Source organism: Mus caroli, chromosome 7, assembly GCF_900094665.2.
Source record: "Mus caroli chromosome 7, CAROLI_EIJ_v1.1, whole genome shotgun sequence".
Lineage (NCBI taxonomy): Eukaryota > Metazoa > Chordata > Mammalia > Rodentia > Muridae > Mus > Mus caroli.
This window is the reverse complement of record NC_034576.1, coordinates 29284112-29306721: the sequence shown is the minus strand read 5'-3', so window position 1 is coordinate 29306721 and position 22610 is coordinate 29284112. Positions and strand designations below refer to the sequence as shown.

Here is a 22610-nt window from a genome sequence, read left to right as displayed (position 1 = left end):
ACCAGAGGCTCTGGGGTCGAATCTCATACACCCAGCATGGTGCAGAGGAGAATCGACAATTGGCCCAGACTTGTCACAGGCTTTTATAGGAGAAGGGTAAGGGGGGAGCAGGGCAGGGAAAGTACAAATGTGCGTCACTAAAGAGTTCTGCCAAAGGTTATTCCCAGGGACTTTCCAGGGGCTCTTCGTAACCAAGGGGTCGTGTACCTGATCCATTGGAACACTCTGGGGTAGTACCAGGAGGCCCCTATCTCAAAAATGTTCTTGGAACAGTCTTCAGTTAGGAGGGGTAGGACTAGGTTTGTTCGTTCCAGGAGACCCTTATCTAAAAAATGTTCCTGGAGCAGTTTCCAATTGGGAGGGGGTACCTTGGGGTAAAAAGTTCAGGAGTGCTCCGGGAACAGTCTCTGGATGGGAGGGGTAAGAGAGTTCAGGAAAAGTTCAGTTTTTCTTCTTTCAAGTACACCATTGGTCTCTGCAGACACACACTAGAAGAGTGCACTGGATCCCATTACAGATGGTTGTGAGCCACCATGTGGTTCTTGGGAATTGAACTTGGGATCTCTGAAAGAGCAGTCAGTGATCTTAACCACTGAGCCGTCTTTCCAAAAAAAAGCCCTGAGTAAGAAAGAAAAAAATTCTTAAGAACCTGGGCAAAAGCAAACCACATGATAGGAATGTCCCTTAAAATCTTATTCTAAGACGTAGTCATTTGCAGTCACCTCCACAACAAACATGACTATATCAAATACACAAATCTCCAAACGAAAACCCGACTTTCCTCAAATACTTAAGCAGAGCTGAGGTTCTGCTCCTCTCCCTGTCCCAGTCCCAAACGGAGCGTGCAGTGAGTGGGGCGCATGCGCACGCGGTGCGTGCGGCTGTCCCTCCCAGCAGTCCCCGCGCAACGCCCTGTGGGCTCTCAGGGGTCTGGAGATGCAGCCACTGTCACCTCAGCGCGTGGGGCGGGGCAACTGAGCCGAGCCTGGGTCTCAGTTCCGTGAACTTAGTGAAGGTGCTGCAGGGAGCAGGGGGTAAGGATGGGGACAGAGAGGCCCCGCGCTCCTCAGACTGGGGCCGCGCCTCGGGTTGCTGCGTGGGGACCACAGTGGCCAGCTGTGCCTGCTGGGCGTGGCAGGGCGTCGGGGTGGCTGGCACCGCGACTGAGTGCGGCCGGGAAGCCACGGCGTGATGTCATTTGTGCGAGTGAATGGAGTGCAGAGCGGCTGTGTGAGCGAGGTTGCGGAGGTCGTGGTGTGTGTGATTCTGACCCCAGGCTCGGCTGCGGTGTAGCCACATCAGTCCCAAAGGGGAATGGTCCCCAGCCATTCACCTGAGCAACACACAAGACTCCCAGTAAACAAAGCAAAGAGCTCCGGGTCTTGAGAGATCTGAACGATGGTCCCCGATCCCCAACACACACACCTTGGCTGGTTCCCTGGGGTTACCCCCAACACGCCGCCCGTGCTCAGACAGTCACTCGCTGGACAGGCTGTGTGCGATCCACCTAGGACGCTATTGTAAACTTCCTGGCCATCTGCCGCCCTGGCCTTTCTCAGCTTTCAGGACAGCTGAACTCGCTCCCGGGTGTGAGTGATGGATGGTGGTGACCGATTGGTTGTGTCTTGTGCTTTGATTTAACTAGGCTGGACAAGGCTCCGAGAAAAGTTTGGATGTTAACATTCGCTCCTACTCCAGCCTGCCTTTAAGCGCTCACAGGAAGGGGAGGGATAAATTGCTGTTGTCTGTTTAAAAGGTAAGGTCAGGGGGATCAATCTTACCTCATTGATCTGTGAAAGGCACTTTAATTTTTTAGTGGATCAAAACATTTGTTGTTTTTAAATGTCTGGTTCTTAGAAACAGAGCCTGACTCCTCACACCACCCAGTGTCTGTACGTACACACGTATCCGCTTTTCAGTGGGTTTTTTTTTGGGGGGGTGGGGGCGGGGACGACCCTCCCTCCAAGGAGATCGGGCTTTATTTTTATAGCTGGGTTTTATTTTTAATACTACGCTGTAGCGCTCTTAGAACAGTTGCTGATACTTCATAAATACCAAATGCTTAGTAAACATTAGCCGTTTGTTAGTGTGGTGATTAGGGGTGATTCCTCCACCAAGGCAGTGGTGTATATGGATATCTACTTAATTGTGATGTACATTTATTTTTAAGATTTATTTTTGTAAAAAAAAAAAAAAAAAAGGTCTGGAAAAGATGGCTCAGCGGTTAAGAACACTGACTGCTCTTCCAGAGGTCCTGAGTTCAATTCCCAGCTACCACATGGTGGCTCACAACCATCTGTAATGGGATCTAATGCCTTCTTCTGGTGTGTCTGAAGACAGCTACAGTGTACTCACATACATAAATAAGTCTTTTTTAAAAAAAAAAAAATCCGTTTATCCTTCCAGCCTCTGCTCCCAAAATGACAACTCTGGGACCAATTACGCATTATTAAATGCCTTGCTTCATTTCCTGACTAGCTTGTAGTTTAGTTAACCCATTCAAACTATTCTGTGTCTACTAATTGGTTAGTTTACCTTCCCTCAGTCTCGACCTGCTTCTTCCTTAGTGTCTCTCCCAGAGCCTCTCTGTGTCACCTTTTATTCTCTCACTATTTCCCAGAATCCTCTCTTCCTCCTAGTGTCCCACATCCTATCTTTTCCTTTCCTTTCCTTTCCTTTCCTTTCCTTTCCTTTCCTTTCCTTTCCTTTCCTTTCCTTTCCTTTCCTTTCAGATTTATTTACTGGGCTGGAGAGATGGTTCAGTGGTTAAGAGCACTGGCTGCTCTCCCAGAGATCCTGAGTTCAATTCCTAGCACCCACATGGTGGCTCACAACCATCTTTAATGGGATCCCACATCCTCTTCTGGTGTGTCTGAAGACCTCTACAGTGTACTCCTATACATACAGTGAGATGTGGTGCACTCTTCTAGCCTGCAGGCATACATTCAGGAGGAACGCTGTATACATAATAAATAAATCTTTAAAAAAATATTTATTTAATGTATGTGAATGCTCTGTCTGCCTATACACATATGTGCCAGAAGAGGGCATGAGATTGCTTTGCAGATCGTGAGCCACCCCCTCCCCTCCTATTTTTATGAAAGATTCTCTGTACATATTTTATCATTTATTTAGTTACATGTATGTACATGTAAGTTCTGGTGACCAGAGGCAAGGGATGGGATCCTCCTGGGACTGAAGTTAAGGGTGGTTATGAGTCACTCTCAGATAGGTGCTGGGAATTGAACTGGGATCCTCTATACACTCGTTTTTGTTTGTTTGTTTGTTTGGTTGGTTGGTTTTTGAGACAGGGTTTCTCTGTGTAGCCCTGGCTGTCCTGGAACTCACATTGTAGACCAGGCTGGCCTGGAACTAAGAAATCCACCTGCTTCTGCCTCCCGAGTGCTGGGATTAAAGGCATGTGCCACCACGCCCGGCTTGCTATTTTTTTTAAAGATTTATTTATTTTATGTATGTAAGAACAGTTGCTGTGTTCAGACACACCAGAAAAGGGTATCAGATCCTGTTACAGATGCTTGTGAGCCCTCATGTACTTACTGGGGATTGAACCCAGGACCTCTGGAAGAGCAGTAAGTGCTCTTAACAGCTGAGCCATCTCTCCAGCCCCCTTGTTTTATTTTATTTTATTTTTTTTGATACAGTTTGTCTGTGTAGCCCTGGCTGTCCTGGAATTCACTTTGTAGACCAGACTGTCCTGCGCTATAATTCTGTCTCAGAGATCCATCTGCCTCAGCCTTCTGAGTGCTGGGTTAGAGGTGTGTGCCACCACCTCCTGGCTGCAATATATACTCTTAACTGTTGAGCCACTTCTTTAGTCCTCATTCCCGTGTTTTATTTTTGGTTTGCTTGTTTTTGTTAAGGAATGATGGCCAGGTAAATGGCTGAGTGGGTGGAGGAGCTTGCTGTCCAGCCTGAGAGCTTGAGTGATCCAGTGACTCCTGCGGGTTTTCCTCTTACTTCCACATGTGTGCCGTGGCATCTGTGTAGCCACACACCACATTCATATACACGCATACATACAGGTAAGTACCGAGTGACAGTCCAACGTTTAGTTTCCTGAATTTGTAACTTAGCAGTATGAAGCAAGCACACCACAGTTCTATCTTGACACTTAAAGATATGTGTCACGAGCTGGAGAGATGGCTCAGTGGTTAAGAGCACTGACTGCTCTTCCAGAGGTCCTGAGTTCAATTCCCAGCAACGGTGGCTCACACCATCTGTAATCAGATCCCTGTTGATGCTATATTACTTAGTCTCTTTCCTATTGAAGGATATTTGTTTTTTTACAAGTTTTTTTTTTCTGTTATGGACAATGTCTTTCAATGCACCCCCTTGCCTGCTTGCTCGTGTGTGTGTGTGTGTATGTATGTATTTATTTATATGTGTGTGTTTGTGAATGTGTCCATCCCACAGATTGCATGTACAATTTGTGGGAATCATTCTCTTCTTCCATGTGGGCTCTAGGGATGAACCCAGGTCATCAGTCTTGCTAGGAAGTATCTTCACTAGCTGAGCCACCCCACCAGCCCTGTCGGCATACTTTGATGTACATCTTTGATGAGTGTCATAGTTAGGGTTTTACTGCTAGAACAGACACCATGACCAAGGCAACTCTTATTTCTTTCTTCTCACTCTGGCCCAAATATTTATTTATTCTATGTAAGTACACTGTAGCTGTCTTCAGACACACCAGAAGAGGGCATCAGATCTCATTACAGGTGGTTGTGAGCCACCATGTGGTTGCTGGGGTTTGAACTCAGGACCTTTGGAAGAGCCGTCAATGCTCCTAACTGCTGAGCCATCTCTCCAGGCCCCCAAAGCTACTCTTAGAAGGACAGCATTTAATTGGGGCTGGCTTACAGGTTCAGAGATTCAGTCCATTATCATCAAGGCAGGGACATGGCAGCATCCAGGCAGGCACGGTGCAGGAGGAGCCATTCTGGAAGATGTTGAAGTCCATCTGGAGGCTGCTAGAAGACCGGCTTCCAGGCAGCTAGGAAAAGGATCTTAAAGTCCATGCCCACAGTGACACCCCTACTCCAACAAGGCCACGCCTCCAAATAGTCCCACTCCCCAGGCCAACCATAGACCATCCATCAAAATGAGCATATATATAATTATTTTCCTTAGTCCCCAGAGTAGAATTTCTGAGTCATACAGTTTGCCTGGATTAAATGCTACTTGTGGGTACTTTTAACTTGGATCCATAGCCTGGGGGCTAGAATGTCCATTTCCTCATATTCTTGATAATGTGAGCATTGATCCTCTCGAAGTGAGATTTTATATCCTGGTAGTTTGATATCTTTTCTGTTTTCCAGTGACTCATGAAGGTGAAGGCTCTGTAATTGGAGCAGGGACTCTGGGGTTCGCAGGCTGGGGCTAGGCCTCACTGAGAGCTGGCTTTGTCCGGAGATTAAGGGTTCCACATATAGCTATGCTACTTCCTAACTCCCAGTGTCGACACTTTGATTTAATTTCTTTTATTGTGGGTTTTCTGATCAGCGGCATAAATATACTAAATAGCAACCCTGACCATACAATATAAGATATAAAACATTGATCAAAATTAGGCAAGCCAGTGTCTGCGTCCGACTGCGAGGCACCATCCCGGCTTCCATGTGTCTTGCTGGCCCTGGCGAGAAGCTTCCTTCTTTCCTCCTGACCCGGCCTGCCTGGCCTCGGCCGTGGCCCACGCAGCTCGGTCTCTGTCTGTCTCTCTGTCCCCCTGTCTCCCTCCCTTCTCTGCAGAATGAGGGCGAATCTGGGACCCGAGTCCCAGCCTGGGTTCCAGGCGAGAGGTGTGGCTTCGTCGGTGGTGTCCCCAGGCCCGTGGCAGCTCAGATCTCCGTCCTCTGCTCCCATTGTACCTGTAGAAGTGTAGGGACAGAGCCTCTCTCTGTCCCTCTGTCTCTCTCTGTCTCAAAAAAAAAAAAATTAAAAAAAAAATTAGGAACAGGTGTGCATGCCTGTAATATCTGCAGGTGGAGGCAGGAGGATCAGGGCAGTTTAGAAGTCCGCTTGGCCGTGGAGACGCTGAGAAACAGATTTCCAGGGGTCGTGGCTGCCAGTCCTGGTTCTTGGGACTTTCTCTCAGTAAGTCTGGTGAATCCAGCCATGCTTTTGAAACTGAAGGAGACTGGGCAGGATGACGTGGCTGTAGATGGAGATGTCACTGGGGACTTGTGAGGCAAAATCTCACGGACTCGTTTTCCTCCCCCAGCCCTGGCCTCCGTGGCCTCCGTGGCCTCCGTGGCCTCCGTGGCCTCCGTGGCCTCCGTGGCCTCCGTGGCCTCCGTGGCCTCCGTGGCCTCCGTGGACTCTGCTTCTTCCGAGAAATAAACTCCAAGGAAGACTGAGCAGTTGTTGAGTTTCTAAACCATGGCCCGTGTGAGTTAACTGTTCATATTATTTTTCTGGAAACACTGCCATATAGCTGGGCTCTTCTCTGACTAGATCAAAAATAAAGATAGCTCATTTCCTTTAACCTCCATCCTGCCATGTGGCTGGTTACCTGTGCTCAGGTACCATGTGCCCGTCTCCTCACATCTTCCTAGGCAGATCTCCCTGCACCTGGCTCTATCCCAGAATCCTTTCTCTTCCTGGATGTCCCATCTCTATTTCCTGCCTAAGCCATAGGCCATAGGCTTTTTAATTGACAAGTGATGCATCCATACAATACACAGGTATTCGCTCTGTATCCTTCCCTAGTCTCTCACTCTTGACCCTCGCCTGCAGTGTTCATCACATCTGTCCTAGCAGCTCTCTGTTGCTGTGATAAACACCATGACCAAAGAGCAATAGAGGGAAGGAAGGGCTTATTTATTTCATTTTACAGCTTGCAGTCCATTATGAAGGGAAGGCAAGATGGGAACTGAAAGCAGGAACATGGAGGCAAGGATGGCGGTACCGACCATAGAGGAGAGCTGCTTACTGGTTTGCTCCTCGTGGCTTGAGTGCTCCCACATCAATCAAGAAAATGTCCTGTAGGGCTGTGTACTTACATATAATAATAAATAAATCTTTAAAAGAAAGAAAGAAAAAAAGAAAGAAAGAAAGAAAATGTCCTGTAGACATCTCTGACTAGTGTGATAGAGGCAGTTTCTTTTATTTCTTTTTTCTTTTTAAAGATTTTATTTATTACATGTATGTATGTGAGTACACTGTAGCTGTCTTCAGACACACCAGAAGAGGGCATCAGATCCCATTACAGATGGTTGTGAGCCACCATGTGGTTGCTGGAATTTGAACTCAGGACCCCTGGAAGAGCAGTCGGTGCTCTTAACTACTGAGTCACCTCTCCCTCCCTAGAGACAGTTTCTTAATTGAGGCTCTCCATTCCCAGGTGACTCTAGCTTCTGTCAGATTGACAGAGACCAAGCAGCACACAGTCATTGTGCCTCTCATGCGCTGGAACCAGAGGCAGGTTCAGCTGCATCAATTTTTTCTTTTCCAGACATACTGACATATGCAAAGTATATAGCAGCTGAATGTGATGGCTCTCAGCCATGATTCCTGTCTGAAAAATATAGGAGAGAGGATGGAAGTTAGAGGAGAAGAGGAGGAGAAAAGTAGCAACAGGATCCTCTTGAGCATATTAGAACGTTGCTTCAGGACCCCCATTTTTCTATTGTGTAATCTTCAGCTCAGGCAGTTTTGCTGACTGCACTGGCCCACTTGTGAGCCATGGTAGTGCATGCTTTTAAATCCAACATTTTGGAGGTAGAAGCAGCTGGAGCCTGTGAGGCCAGACTGGGCAACATAGTGATGAATGAGTTCCATGGGACACTTGGTCTCAAAACAAATGGCCCACTTCCCACAGTGCCTCTTTCATATTTCCTCTATAAATGATGCTTTAAAAAAGCTTTAAATTCTCTTTTCTGCTTTAGCTGTAACAATGGTTTGTCATCCAGGTGTCAGTGGTGTTCAGTGATGTGTCCATAGCCTTCTCGCAGGAGGAGTGGGAGTCCCTGGACTTAGAACAGAGGAATTTGTACAAGGATGTGATGATGGAGAACTACCACAATGTGGCCTCACTAGGTAAGCCTGTGTCTCTAGCAACTTTGTATCCTCTGCAACACCCATGCCCTCTGGAAAGTCCAGAACAGCTTTCAAGAAACTATTCGATTTTGCATGTGTCTATCTCTCTTTATCGTTTATCTCTCCATGTATCTGTCTGTCTACTGTGAGTGTTTGGGGGAGGGCATGCATGTATTGTAGCAAGCAGGTGTTGGTCAGAGGACATTTGAAAACTGGTTCTCTTCTTACACTGTATGCATTCTGGAATGAGCTCAGATTGGGAGCAAGCACCTTTACCCCATGCCATCTCATCTTTTTTTTTTAAAGATTTATTTATTATATGTAAGTACACTGTAGCTGTCTTCAGATACCCCAGAAGAGGGCATCAGATCTCATTACAGATGGTTGTGGTTGCTGGGATTTGAACTCAGGACCTTTGGAAGAGCAGTCAGTGCTCTTAACCACTGAGCCATCTCTCCAGCCCCCCCATTTCATCTTTTTATTGATTCTTTGTGAGTTTGAGATTATGTTCCCTAGTCCCGTTCAACTCCCTGCCCCTTCATACTTCATATCCACCCTTTACCCTTACAACCTCTCTCCCAAAATAAAACACACACACACACACACACACACACACACACACACACACACACGAAGCAGTAAGTTGTTAATCTGCTCTAAACTCCCCAGTGGGTGCACACGCCTCCTTTACATCCACCCAGAAGTTTTGGATTCATGAATTAAAGACACATATACACAGCCTTATATTTCAAATACCTTAAACTGCTCAATGGCTGGACTCCCTAGCTCCATGTGACTAACACACACTCCTCTCCAATATTCCTTTTTATTTTTTTTAGATTTATTTATTATTATATGTAAGTACACTGTAGCTGTCTTTAGACACACCGGAAGAGGGTGTCAGATCTCACCACGTGGTTGCTGGGATTTGAACTCAGGACCTTCAGAAGAGCAGTCAGTGCTCTTACCCACTGAGCCATCTCTCCAGCCCCCGCCTCTGATATTCCTAAATCTATATTTCATCTTTGCTGCCCTGGACCCTGCTGGGCATCCCTCCTGGGGCTGCTTTCCTCCTGCACCTACGTGTTGGCTGTGCCTCCCTCCTGCACCTTCTGGCATAGCCCGTCTCTTACGCCCTCGTCATGGTGGGCTCCTCTCTTCCTCTTTCCTCAGTCGCTTCCCAGGAATCCTAAAAGTCCTGCCTCTGTCTCCCTGCCCAGCCCTTGGCCCCTGGTAACTTTATTGACAAGTCAAAAACCAACTGGGTACAGGCTTCCTTTAGTCCTAAGTGCCGGCCGGACCCGGCAAGCAGGTTTTTGGGTAACATAGTTAGCATGAGAACACAAACCACTACGCACACTAAACCAAAGTATAGAAAACATCCCATCGTGGAACGTCACAGTGCGTCCCACAGTCTATCCCTCGGTCCACACATCTCACTTGTCATTGCAATGAGTCATTGGTCTGGTTTGAGATCTCTCGCACAGTTACACCATCAGTATCGGATCCTCACTGAGAGGGACTCTGTCAGTTATCCTGTTGCTGCCCTGGGTCATGGAGATCCTGTATCTTTCTTTGGATTAGCAGGATTGGCCCTTTCATGGGTCCCACCATTCACAGATGATCTACATTTTGGAGTAGGCCAATTCAGAGCCCTGGATTTGAGCCTGGGTAGTAGCTGGGCTGGTCAGCCCACTGTTCTTCCCTATCCACAACACCAGGGGGAGCTCTCCAGCTAGGCCACCCCATGCTGCTGTCAGCAGGAGGCAGGGTCAGCTCTCCCTAAGAGCCAGCTCACCTTCATCCACTGCTCCAGAGTCAGCTCCACTGTGCTGCCCAGTCAAGGAGTGGGACCTACTCTCCCAAGTACTGCTGCTGTCCAGGGGCTGGGCCAGCTCTCCACCCTCACACCCTTGGGGCTGACTCACCACGCCTGTGCCATCAGGGCCAGCTCCACTGTGTTGCCCAGGCAGGGCCCATTCTCCTAACTGCCCCAGGTTGTGAGGGGTGGAGGGTTAGTGGAGGGAACATCACCCCTGCATCCACGCCACCTCACAGCAGATGAGCCAGCCGCAGGGCCAGCTGGGAGCTAGATTTTAAATGTGGGTGAATAATAGCCTTATCATATCAAAGAAAACAAATTTCACTTTTTGTTTTGCTTTGTTTTGTCTTTTGTTTGTTTTTTGAGACAGGGTTTCTCTGTGTAGCCTTGGCTGTCCTGGAACTAGCTCTGTAGACCAGGCTAGTCTTGAACTCACATAGATCTACTTAGCTCTATGTCCTGTGTGCACCATCATGGCCTGGCTCAGATTTTACTTTTGAAATCTTTATTTATAAGGTACATGGGGAGGGAGCCATGTCTATGCAGTGACATGTGGGAATCAGAGGGTTCTCCCCCACCATGTGGGCCCTGGAGACTGATCTCAGAACGTCAGGCTTGATTGAAAAGTGTCTTTACCTGCTGATCTACCCCACTAGCCATCACTTGGTTTTTGAACTCCAAATTGCTTTAGATGTTTCATTGTTGGTATACCTATAAGGAAAACAGTTGCTTAGTTCGTCTCTATCAGAAGGATGTATATAGTTTATATAGTGTCAAGTGAAGTCACCAGGATTTATTTACAGGGTAACTCTGTCCCTTACCTTTGTTAATGAACCATCAGTTTTACAAACCTTTATGGCTGAAGTTTGAAAATAGAAGAGATAGCCGGGCAGTGGTGGTGCACGCCTTTAATCCCAGCACTCGGGAGGCAGAGGCAGGCGGATTTCTGAGTTTGAGGCCAGCCTGGTCTACAAAGTGAGTTCCAGGACAGCCAGGGCTATACAGAGAAACGCTGTCTCGAAAAACCAAATATATATATATATATATATATATATACACACACACACACACACACACATACATACACACACATATATACATATATATATTTGATATGTATATATATGGTATGTATATTTGGTATGTGTATATACATACACACATATATATATATTTATATATATAAGAAATAGAAGTGAGGCTGGGATCATGGTTCAGTCAGACCAGTGTTTGCCATCAAGCATGAGTGCCTGTTTTGGGATGCTGAGGACCCATGGGCAAAGACATTGCTGGTCTCACACTTCTGTAACCCAGGTCTTGGGTCAGGACACAATGCTTATTGGCCAGTCAGCCTAGCCACACCAGTGACCTTTAAGTTTAATGAAGGTCCTTATTTCAGAAAATAAGTTGGAAGGCCAAAGAAATAGCTCAGTGGTTGGAAGTAGTAGAAACATAAGCCCAGCAACCCGAATTCAGTTCCTGGACATTATATAGCAAAACCGGATGCAGTGGCATGAATCTATGTCCCTCTCATGGTGAGATGGGAGGCGGGGACAGGAGAATCACCCAGTGGCTTATGAACCAGCCTGGATCACAGCACAGCAGAAACAAGAGAGACCCTGCCTTGTCCAGGCGAAAGGAGAGACCGAGCTCCTGAAAGTTACCCTCTGAGCACACACACATGTGCACACGCACACGCACATATACAAACACATATAAGTAATGAAAGTGAAAGAGAGCAGTTAAAGAAAGGCAACTGGTGTCAATCTCTGGTCTCCACCTGCATATATGCACAAACATGCACACACCCACACCAACCAGCGCATGTACCATGCCAGACACAATAGAATAGATACACAAACACTCACACAAAGCGAAAAAATCAGTAAATGTCTCTTAAGAAATTAGTTGTTTTCCTCTCAGCAAGTAATAATATTAATATCTAATGGAATATTCATAGTTCACTTAGGTAGTGCTTAGGTATAAATATATTTTCATATAATTACAATGATCCCATGAAATAGACATTTTATTATTATTATTATTATTGAAACGGCATCCTGTATCTCCAGCTGACCTCAAATTCAACTTTAGCATCTTCCTTCCTTAGACCTCCAAGTGCTGGAATTGCAGGCATGATCCACCCTAGCCAGCTATAATAAACAAATTTTTAATGATTTTTTTTTTTTCAATACATGTCTGTGTGTTTTGGTGTGTGCGTGTGACTGCAGTACCTGAGGAAGCCAGAAGAGGGTGGCCGATTCCCCTGGAGTTAGAGGTACAGGCTGATAAGAGTTGTGGGATCTGGGAACTGAACTTAGTCCTCCGCCAGAGCATGTGCTCTTAACCGCAGAGCCATCTCTCCAGCCCCGACCGATCGCAATCGTAGGCACGCTTACCATTGCTATTTTACATGTAGAGAAGCTGAAGCATAGGAGTAGCTTGCCCACTGCCACATTAGAGTTCTTTGGTAACCGTAATGGGAATGTCCCTAAACTGTCTACCTTCTTTAAGGACTTGATCGATTTTCATGCTGACCTATACTTTGTAACACATTTCACTAAAATGAGCCAAAGACAATTGGAATTTGAATTTTCTCATTACCTCACGTTTCTTTCCTTCTAAGCAGGATGCTTCATTGCTAAGCCAGATGTGATTTCCTTACTGGAGCAAGGGAAAGAGCCCTGGAAGGTTGTGAGGCAAAGAAAACCATGTCCAGGTAAGAACTGTTTGTCAGGCTTGGGCAAGCATTGAGGCAACCCTTCTGATAGGCACTGTCAGCACAGTTGCTCCACATAACGGGAAAGCGGAATGGCAGGTGGTAAGAGAGCGGTGGGGACGAGCCAGCAGGGGCGAGCAGAGTGCTGGGACCTCAGGCAGCTTTGCCAGGTTTGTGAACTTTTGCCCCGCTCCTGCTGCTGAGACAGAACATGGTCTCTTGCTCTAGGCAAGGGTTCTACTGTCCCGCTAATCATCAGCCCAGGGAGGCTTTTACAGTTACAGCCAGGGAAGCATTCTGTCTTTGCCTTTTCTCACAACATTTAACTTTTTAAAGGAGTTACTTATTTTATAAATGGATATGAGTGTCTCACCTGCGTGTATGTATGTGCACCACACGTAGGCCTGGTGCCTGCAGGAGTCAGAAGAGAGTGCTCCATTCTGTCTTGCTTTCCTATGCCTGCATAGACACAGTGGCACAGGCAAGGTATAGAAGCGATGACTGGTACTTAACAGTTTCAAAGGGTGAACGCATGATCACTGTGGCTGGCATCAGAGCAGCATATTGGTTTGTTGGAGTAATGGAGAGGTGATGCCTTATTTTTTATGTTATTTTCTCAGTAAAATAAGACCATAAGGGTAATATTCTATGCAAACATAATATTCCCATTCTGAGAACACAAAATCTGAGATAGTCCAAAGGGTCTGGCACTAATAAAACCTCACCCACAACTACTACACTCTAAAATTCATTTTTTAGTCACTTCCTGAAGAAACCTATAATAAATATTAGACTGGGCTCAGTATCCCTTATTCAGACTGCTTGGGAGGAAACGTGTTTTCAGATCTCAGGCTCATTATTGTCTTCCCTGCATGTGTGTCTGTGTATCACATGTGTGTCTGTGTATCATCACATGTGTGTCTGTGTATCACATGTGTGTCTGTATCACATGTGTGTCTGTGTATCACATGTGTGTCTGTATCACATGTGTGTCTGGTACCCAAGGCAGCCAGAAGAGGACATTGTATCTTCTGGAAATAGACATATAAAGTGGTTGTGAGCCATCATGTGAGTGCTAGGAGTGGAACCCGGGTCCTCTCTAAAAACAGCATGCTCTTCGCTGCTGAGCCATCTCTAGCCCTATATGCCATTTTACACACGGACTGGTAAGACAAAGGAAAAGGGCGTTAGGTGGGGGCTGTATGCCCTGGGGCACCGAGTGGAAAGTAAAGGTTGTTTTAGGAAGAGCTGTGTGGGGTTACCTCAGTGCTGGTGCTGTCTACTCATGATCAGAAAAACTCCTCAGGAGGCTTGGGCTGAAGAGGTAGCTTAGCAGGTAAGAGCACTGACTGCTCTTCAGAGGACTAGGGTTCAATCTCCAACACCACATGGCAGCTCACAAGTATCTATAACTCAATCCCAGGGCATCTGACACCCCGACACAGACAGACATACATGCAGTCAAAACACCAATGCACACGACAGGAAAGTAAATAAGTCTTAAGAAAACCAACGCTGCTCAAGAGATTCGTGGTGATCTTCGTCTCCGAGGTGTCTGTTTAGTGAGCGAGGGAGGCTCCAGGAAGGCCTGCCTTTCGTCTGTTGATCATAGCGCCTCCAGGTTAGAAGAATGCAGATGCCAGGGCAGCATGTTCAAGGGCAGTGTGTTCTTTTACAGCCGTCTTTATCCAGTGTCATGTCAGGAACCAGGTTCTTGGTTCTCAGCTACATTTCGATGGACTCTCTCGAAAGCTTTTTTAAGTGTTTTTCTTGGAGTAGAGCAAACCTGATCACGTTCTTCATTTGCTCTATGGAAACTGATCTGTTTTAGCCAGGCGTGGTGGTGCAAGCCTGTAATCCGACTTAGCAGGTCGAAGCAGGAGGATCAGGAGTTCAGCGCTACCCACTGCTCCATGAAACCCTGTCTCAAAAGCCAAGCCAAACAACCAAGGAAAAATGGTTCTGTTAGGTATCATACCTCCTTGGTGGTCAATTGTATTTTTCTGGAAGAACAGCTATTGTAGCGAGGTTTTAAAATCCGCTGCCAGCTGTCTCTGTTCTAACAGTGCTCACTTTGCTGTTCCCTTTAGTTTTGTGTGTCTTGAGACAGTCTCCTGCCATTCAGTGTTTTGGTTTTTGTTCTGTGTGTGGAACCCAGGACTCCTTACCTCAGGCAAACCTACAGAGCTACATGGCTGCGTTCTTTGCCCTTTATACATGGTGTTTTGAGACAGGGCCTTGCTGAAGTGCCCCGCCTGGAATTAACTAAGTTTGCCATACTCTTGTCTCAGCCTCTGGAGTGCTGAGGTCTGGGAACCCTCACCCACCACTGTAAGTTTCTTTTTATCTTTTTGTTTTCTAAAAAAACCAAGGATACTATTTTAAATCTTTTTTCCTATTGACCTAAAGGTTATCTAATTTATATATTTTAATTTTTGAGCTTGCTGTTTTCATTATTTCTAATTTTAGTAGTCAAGTCTCATATGATTTCAACTTTTTACACAGACCCACAACTGTAATGATTGAACTCCTCATTCTCTCTGACATGGGTCGTTGAGCACAGGACTTTCCTCTGACTCCTGCTCTTGGCCTGCTGTCCTCTGGTCTGCAGGTACTGCAGCCTTGTCAGCGAGCCCTTCCCATTCAGATATGTGCGAGAGCTTTTGTGACAGTACCTAGTTACAGCCTCAGAAAATTCAGAAAAGGTCTCTCCCACGAAGGAAGGGGGTGGAGAAGAGCAGAGCAAGGGGAGGAAGGGACAACTGAACAACGTCTATGGATCAGAGGAGTAATAAAGAGAGCCATTCCTCCGGGCTGCACTGTGACGCAAAGACTAAGGAAAATAATGGACACTGGAGGGGACCCAGCTGAAACAACAATATAAGAAGCCTCAAGTACCACAAGGAAAGAGGAAGGGATGAGCAGAAGGCAGATGCCAAGGAGAGGAGGCATGAGGGAGCTCTCGGTCCCACGTGTTCACATAGCACAAGCTTGGACTCATGAGGAGAATATTCAACCACCCATAGTAAACCATGGGAGATCGGGGCAGAACAAGTATGGAACGATGATAAATAAAGGAGTCAAACTCTAAAACTCTAACTCTATTATGCTGTGAACTTACTGTTTAGCATGGACTAAATAAAGATTGCACCTGACTTTAAGGAGCCTTTCAGGTAGCAGAAGCTGAGGCTCGAATGGCTCAGTGTTACCTGGGTAAGACCTGTGTTCTCCCTTGAGCACTTTTCATAAAATTGCAAGAGAGAAGGAGAAACAGTGATAACTGTGGAACTGTAAGATTGTACTTTCTAATAATGGAGACGTGGGATGGAGAGGAGGCTCAGTGCTGAGGCACTTGCTGTGTGAGCAAGGGAACCTGGGGTACAAGAGTCTCAGTGCTGGGTCCCTGGGGCTTGCTGGCCAGCCAGTTTATGTGAACTGGTAAGTTCCAGGTTCAGACAAATAAGGGTAGGAACTAAGAGACAGGGCTCCGTGGTTAGACTGTTGCTGTTGTAGAGCACACAGGTTCAGTTTCCAAAACCCACATGATGGATCACAAACATCTCTAAATCCCTTGCCAGGGGATCCAACACCCTCCTCTGACCTCTGCATGTTCACAGTGCCCCTAAATACACATAGGCAAAACACATTCATATGAAATAAGTAAATAAGCCTGCAGTGCAGGAGAGCGAATGCTCTTAACCACCGAACCAGCCCCAGACCCCAAATGAGAATCTGGTTTGCGGAGATGGCTCAGTGATTAAAGTGCTTGCTGCACAAATGTATTTGGTACCCCAGAAGCTCTGTGTCGATCCTCCAGTAATTCCAGCTTTGGAAGGCGGAGACAGTATTGCCTACAGCAAGCTGATGGGCAAGACTATCCATATTGGTGACGTCTGGCTTTGTTTGAAAGAGCCAGTCTTGAGGAGTAAGATGATGATAGATTGAGGGTGGCTCCTGACATCAACCTCAGGCCTCTACATGCCCCCCAGGAGTGTGTACCCACACGCGTGCAAAGTATGTAATACACACAAGTACACGTCACACATACAAACAAAACACGAAAAATGGAGAGGAAAATTACAGTCTTAGCCAGGTGGCTTGGGTGGTATTTAAACAGTATTTGGGTTTTTATTGTTGTTGTTTGTTTGTTTTTGTGTTTTTGAGACAAGGTCTCACTGTGTAGCTCTGGCTGTCCTAGAACTCCCTGTGTAGACCAGGCTGGCCTCAAACTCACATAAATCCACCTCCTTTTGCCTCCCAAATGTTGGGATTAGAGACCTATGCCACCACGCCCAGCTTAAAATGCTGTTTGTAATAAGCTCTGTAGTGGGGCTGGAAAGATGGCTCAGTGGTTAAGAGCACTGACTGCTCTTTCAGAGGTCCTGAGTTCAATTCCCAGCAACCACATGATGGCTCACAACCATCTGTAATGAGATCAGATGCCCTCTTCTGGTGTGTCTGAAGACAGCTACAGTGCACTCATATTAAATAAATAAATAAATAAATAAGTCTGGGGGGGGGGAGCTCTGCAGTACTTTTGATCCACGCCTCAGTCCCTGAACCCGTAACTAAAATGTTTGCTTAATTACTGTTCTCTCTTATATGAGCTCTCATTTGCTTCCTATTCCCTTTTGCTCCCTAAATTATATGAGACTATTTTGAGTTTGGTTGGCCATTACCTTCGCTGTCTTCTATTTTTTTTTTTTTTTTTTTTTTTTTTNGAACTCACTTTGTAGACCAGGCTGGCCTCGAACTCAGAAATCCGCCTGCCTCTGCCTCCCAAGTGCTGGGATTAAAGGCGTGCGCCACCACGCCCGGCGTGTCTTCTATTTTTAATGTAGAAAGTTTACTTCTTTAGAAAAAGAAAAATGGCATGTGTTTTCTTTCTTGCTTTCTTTCAGATTCAGAAACTAAGGATGAGACCAACCAGGTGTTCTCAGAAAATGGTATTTATGAAATGAATTTATCCCAGTGGAAGATAATGGAAAGAATTGGGAACAGTGGCCTAAAGAGCCTCCTTTTAAAAAATGGATGGGAGTCGAGAAGAAAACAGGAAAGACAAGAGGGCTCTCAGGAGGGATATCTCAGTCAAGTGAAGCGCACAGCTGAAAGAGTGTCCGCTTATGAGAAGAGCGCATTAACTACACGTCAGAGGATCCATTTTGTGGAGAAACCCTACGAGTGCAATGAATGTGGGAAGGCCTTTAGAGTCCGCCAGCAGCTCACTTTTCACCACAGAATTCACACAGGCGAGAAGCCCTATGAATGTAAGGAGTGTGGGATGGCCTTCAGGCAGACCGCCCACCTTACCAGGCACCAGAGACTGCATTCTGGTGGAAAACTGTATGAATGCAAGGAGTGTGGGCAAGCTTTCATATACGGCCCAGAGCTCAGAGCACATCAGAAGCTTCACACCGGCGAGAAGCCCTACACATGTAGGGAATGTGGGAAAGCCTTCAGGGTACGGGGACAACTCACTCTCCATCAGAGGATCCATACTGGGGAGAAGCCCTATGTGTGTCAAGAGTGTGGGAAGGCCTTCAGGCAGTTGGCGCACCTCACACGCCATCAGAAGCTTAATGTCGCCGACAGCCTGTACGAGTGTAAAGAGTGTGGAAAAGACTTTTTGTGTGGCTCTGGCCTTCGAGTACATCACAAACTTCACACTGGTGAGAAACCCTATGAGTGCAAGGACTGTGGGAAGGCGTTTAGAGTTCGACAGCAGCTAACGCTCCATCAGAGGATTCACACCGGGGAGAAGCCCTATGAGTGCACTGAGTGTGGGAAGACCTTTAGTCGGGGCTACCATCTTATTCTCCATCACAGAATCCATACTGGAGAAAAGCCTTACGAATGCAAGGAGTGCTGGAAGGCGTTCAGTCGCTACTCACAGCTTATTTCGCATCAGAGTATCCATGTTGGGGTTAAACCCTATGAGTGCAAGGACTGTGGGAAAGCCTTCAGACTCCTCTCTCAGCTCACACAGCATCAGAGTGTCCATGCTGGGGAGAAGCCTTACTCTTGTAAGGAATGCGGCAAGTCTTTCAGATTGCGTCAGAAACTTACTCTACACCACAGTATTCATACTGGCGAAAAGCCCTTTGAGTGCACAGAATGTAGGAAGGCCTTTCGACTTAATTCTTCTCTTATCCAACATCTGAGAATCCATTCTGGTGAGAAACCCTACGAGTGTAAGGACTGTCAGAAGGCCTTTAGACAACATTCTCACCTCACCCATCATCTGAAGGTTCATACTGTCAAAGTGTGACTAAGTCTTAGCCGTCTCCTGGAACATTCTGTGAATGTTACAGCTAATCTTGCTTGTCCATACATGTAACTGACCTGGCATAAGTGGTTTTATATCATTAAAGGAATATATTAATGTAATGTGTTCCACTGCGTCCCAGTCTGTTCTCCACTATAATGCTTCTGTATGCTTTTTCTGCAGCCCTGCATATGAACAAATGCGGGGAAAATGACACTTCTGCTTCTTACTTCAGCTATATCAAAACACTCAGATGGTTTTCCTCCTTTGTGAAATGGTGATCTAAGACTGGTAAGAAATGGCTGCAAATTCTTCTAAACTCCATCAGGTCCTGCAGCCCGCAGCCTTTTCTTGGATGCCAGCTGCCGTGTTACCCAGGAGAGCATAGTAAAAGCGTGTCAGTATCCCTGTCAGGACCCAGGCTTTACGGTCAGGGGGGCCTCATCTCAGAATATCTTCACAAGTCTTGAGCTGTCATATTGGAAAATCTGGCAGAAGAGACCACGTGGAGAGGCCCTGAGACTGCACACGCAGGCAGAGACCTTTGCTGAAACCCACTTCCGCCTGTGCTCATAGGAGACTCGTGACTGGATTGGAATAGTTTTAGATCTTCCAGAACAGCCACCACCCGAATGCCACTGAGTGACTTCAGCTGACACCATACAGAACAGAGGAATCATCTGGCCATGTAATCATAAATAACATGTGCTCATTATTGAAAGGCACTAAATCTATGATCGTGACGTACTATTATTATTCTTGAGAATGCCTATGAATGATTCCAGGTGTGGTGAATCTAGAAATGCCTTCCAACATTTATCTCTCCTTGAATGTCAGCTATCTGAATCTTGTTTAAAGTGTTTGATTTTGTTCTTCTATGCAGTCTCAGTATATAACCCAGACTAGGCTGACACTTGAACTGCAAGTCCTCCTACCTCAGTCTCCAGAACACTGGAGTTCTAGGTTTGCCTCATCATGTGTGTGTGTGCGTGTGTGTGTGCGCGTGTGCGTGTGTTTGTATTGTGCTGTGGTGGTGCAATACTGAGGATTGAACCCAGGGCCTTTCAGTGAATATCCCCCTAGTCCACCCAGTAAAATAATCAGAGTGTGAAATTCTTTGCAATTTGCTTATAATAAAACAGTCTATATTCTGCATTCCCAGTCAACACTTAGTAAAGGCAATATAAAAATAAACTAATCATCAACAATAATTCCTATTTTTTTTTTGTTTTGTTTTGGTTTTGGTTTCTGAGACAGGGTTTCTCTGTGTAGCCCTGGCTGTCCTGGAACTCACTCTGTAGACCAGGCTGGCCTCGAACTCAGAAATCCGCCTGCCTCTGCCTCCCGAGTGCTGGGATTAAAGGCGTGCGCCACCACGCCCGGCCTTTTTTTGTCTTTTGGTTTTTTTCCTATTTTTTAAATCACTCTATTATAGTACTTTTTATCGCACCAAAGTATCCTATGTTAGCTAATGGGCTCTCCTAGTGCCTACTCCTTTGTCATTTTATCTGACCACCATAGCCATTTAAGAGCTTTTTTCTCTGCCTTTTTTCCTTCCTTTTCTCAAATGAATTGATCTGCTACAAAGCATAATAGGACATTGTTAATAAACGAAGAATGAAATATTTATCCTCTTATTTCATAACAACCAAACATCAATGACAAACTCCTTGTTAGAAAATTCTAAGGCTCAGGGCATCATGGCACATGTCTATATCCCAGCACTCAGGAGCCAGAGGCAGGTGGATCTCTGAGTTCAAGGCCAGCCTGGTCTACAGAGGGAGGTCCAGGACAGCTATGGCTACACTGGGAAACCCTGTCTTGAAACATCCAAAAAGAAAAAAAGAAGAAAGAAAATTCTAGCTGCAAGTGATCAAGTGATAGAATTTGAAGTTATATATATATATTTTAAAGATATATTTATTATTATATGTAAATACGCTGTAGCAGTCTTCAGACACACCAAAAGAGGGCATCATCTCATTACAGATGGTTGTGAGCCACCATGTGGTTGCTGGAATTTGAACTCAGGACCTCTGCAAGTGCAGTCAGTGCTCTTAACTGCTGAGCCATCTCTCCGGCCCCATGAAGTTATATGTTTTATTGGCAGAAGGGAGTTAATACAGAAGGTGTTACCTTCTTTCCTAGTTTGGTTTTCCTCTGCTCCCATCCAAGACCTACCTCAAACTTATCTATGCAGCTGAGGCTGTTCTTGAACAGGTCTTACCCTCTCGCCTCTGATTGCCAAGTGCTGGGGTTTCAGCTGTGCACTGTCACAAAGGCTTATTTGTCCAAATGTCTAAAAGTGTGTTTTATAGAGCTTTACTCCTTACTTCATGGCACATAAACAAGATGCTCGTGCCAAACGACCACAGATGCTGTGTTTCCTCGGATCACATTGATTTATATTAAAGGAAGAGCAGAAAACATTTCACTTTATCTAAATCAGTGTGTCTCAGGCTGCACCACAGAACTCCCTTTTCATTCCCTGTTACAGAGAAGGCTCTGCTTTGCAGGCCAGCCTGTAACCGAAGCTCAAGTGTGGGAATCCCAGCGTGGTGGCAGGTTTCACTGTCTGAAAAATAATGCCTTATTAAATATCAGTATGTTTCTTGCTCTGTATAACTTCTCTAAAATGTTTAACAAAAAGCAAGGTTATATATTTTTTTATCAGTTTATATCCTTTTTCAGTATCCTCAACCAGGAAAATCTCTCCTATCCTCATTTCTGGACTGTGTGTGGTGGTTGTTTTGAGACAGGATCTTATATAACTCAGGCTGGCCTTGAACGCCTGATAATTCTACCTCTACTTCCCAAAAACTGAGATTTTAGGCTTGTACAACCATGCTGAACCTAATATGTATTCTAATATTTTCCTGATTAATAGTGAGTTGAATGTCTTTACATACCTGCTCTATGACCAAACAGGATAACTTGCTACTCCATGTGTGGCTATGTTTCTCTTTTATCTCATTCTGTTTTTGAGATAGGGTCTCACTGTAGCTAAGGCTAGGATCAAATTATCGGTAATCTTCTTGCATCAGCTCTCAGGTATTGGAATTACAGGTGTGAGCTACTGTTCCAAGCAACATGTTCCTTTATAAAAGAAAATCATAAGGCCAAGCATGGTGGCTCACGATTTTAATCCCAGCACTTGAGAGACAGAGGCAGGTAGATCTCTGAGTTTGAAGCTAGCGTGTTCTACAGAGAGAGTTCCAAGAATTGTCATGTTCCTAAAACTAAAGTCCCAACGCTGGGAATGTTGATGGATGCCTGTAATGACAACACTCTGGAAAGAAACAAGAGGATCGATCAGGATCTTTCAACATCCCCAGCACCTATTACAGAGTCATCCTGGCTGATATACCTTGCCCCCAACTATCCCAAACTCTGTAGCCCAGGCCTGGGCTTCCCATCTCCCAGCTTCTGTGATTCCTATATAACCCAGTCATTTGGGGCACAAGGTCCTTTTGTTACCTCTTGGTCGCTGCACTTGGCCTCTTGGCTTCTAGCTTGTCCTACTCCCAACGCCCTCTCCTCACTTGGCCCCATTTAGTCCGGCAGTCATGGCCACCCGGGTTACTGTCAGGTGCCTCTGCCTGTGCTCTCCCTTGGATCTCAATCCCTCGGGGGCAGTCATGTCCTCCTTTTATTTCTTCTTCTTCTTCTTCTTCTTCTTCTTCTTCTTCTTCTTCTTCTTCTTCTTCTTCTTCTTCTTCTTCTTCTTCTTCTTCTTCTTCTTCTTC

At 45.9% G+C, this 22610-nt stretch overlaps 1 protein-coding gene and 1 long non-coding RNA gene across 3 annotated transcripts in view; both read left to right on the top strand.

The window, feature by feature from the left end:
* The first annotated feature begins 914 nt into the window (after window positions 1–914).
* On the top strand, window positions 915–6189 carry LOC115031530. Its single transcript, XR_003837180.1, has 4 exons — window positions 915–1034; window positions 1646–1756; window positions 3882–4043; window positions 6003–6189. It is a non-coding gene; the product is annotated as an uncharacterized LOC115031530 (long non-coding RNA).
* A 74-nt stretch (window positions 6190–6263) lies between these two features.
* The window catches only part of LOC110297307 (zinc finger protein 14), a 30968-nt gene continuing 14621 nt past the window's right edge, over window positions 6264–22610 (top strand). The window contains exons 1-4 of one of the 2 annotated variants that reach the window (XM_029479723.1): window positions 6264–6408; window positions 7932–8058; window positions 12507–12599; window positions 17501–18855. In XM_029479723.1, the coding sequence (XP_029335583.1) occupies window positions 6400–6408; window positions 7932–8058; window positions 12507–12599; window positions 17501–18855 (1584 nt within the window). In that variant the 5' untranslated portion in view covers window positions 6264–6399. Of the gene's footprint in view, window positions 6409–7931; window positions 8059–12506; window positions 12600–17500; window positions 19880–22610 lie in introns of those variants that run through there. The other variant, XM_029479721.1, reaches the window with a different exon arrangement.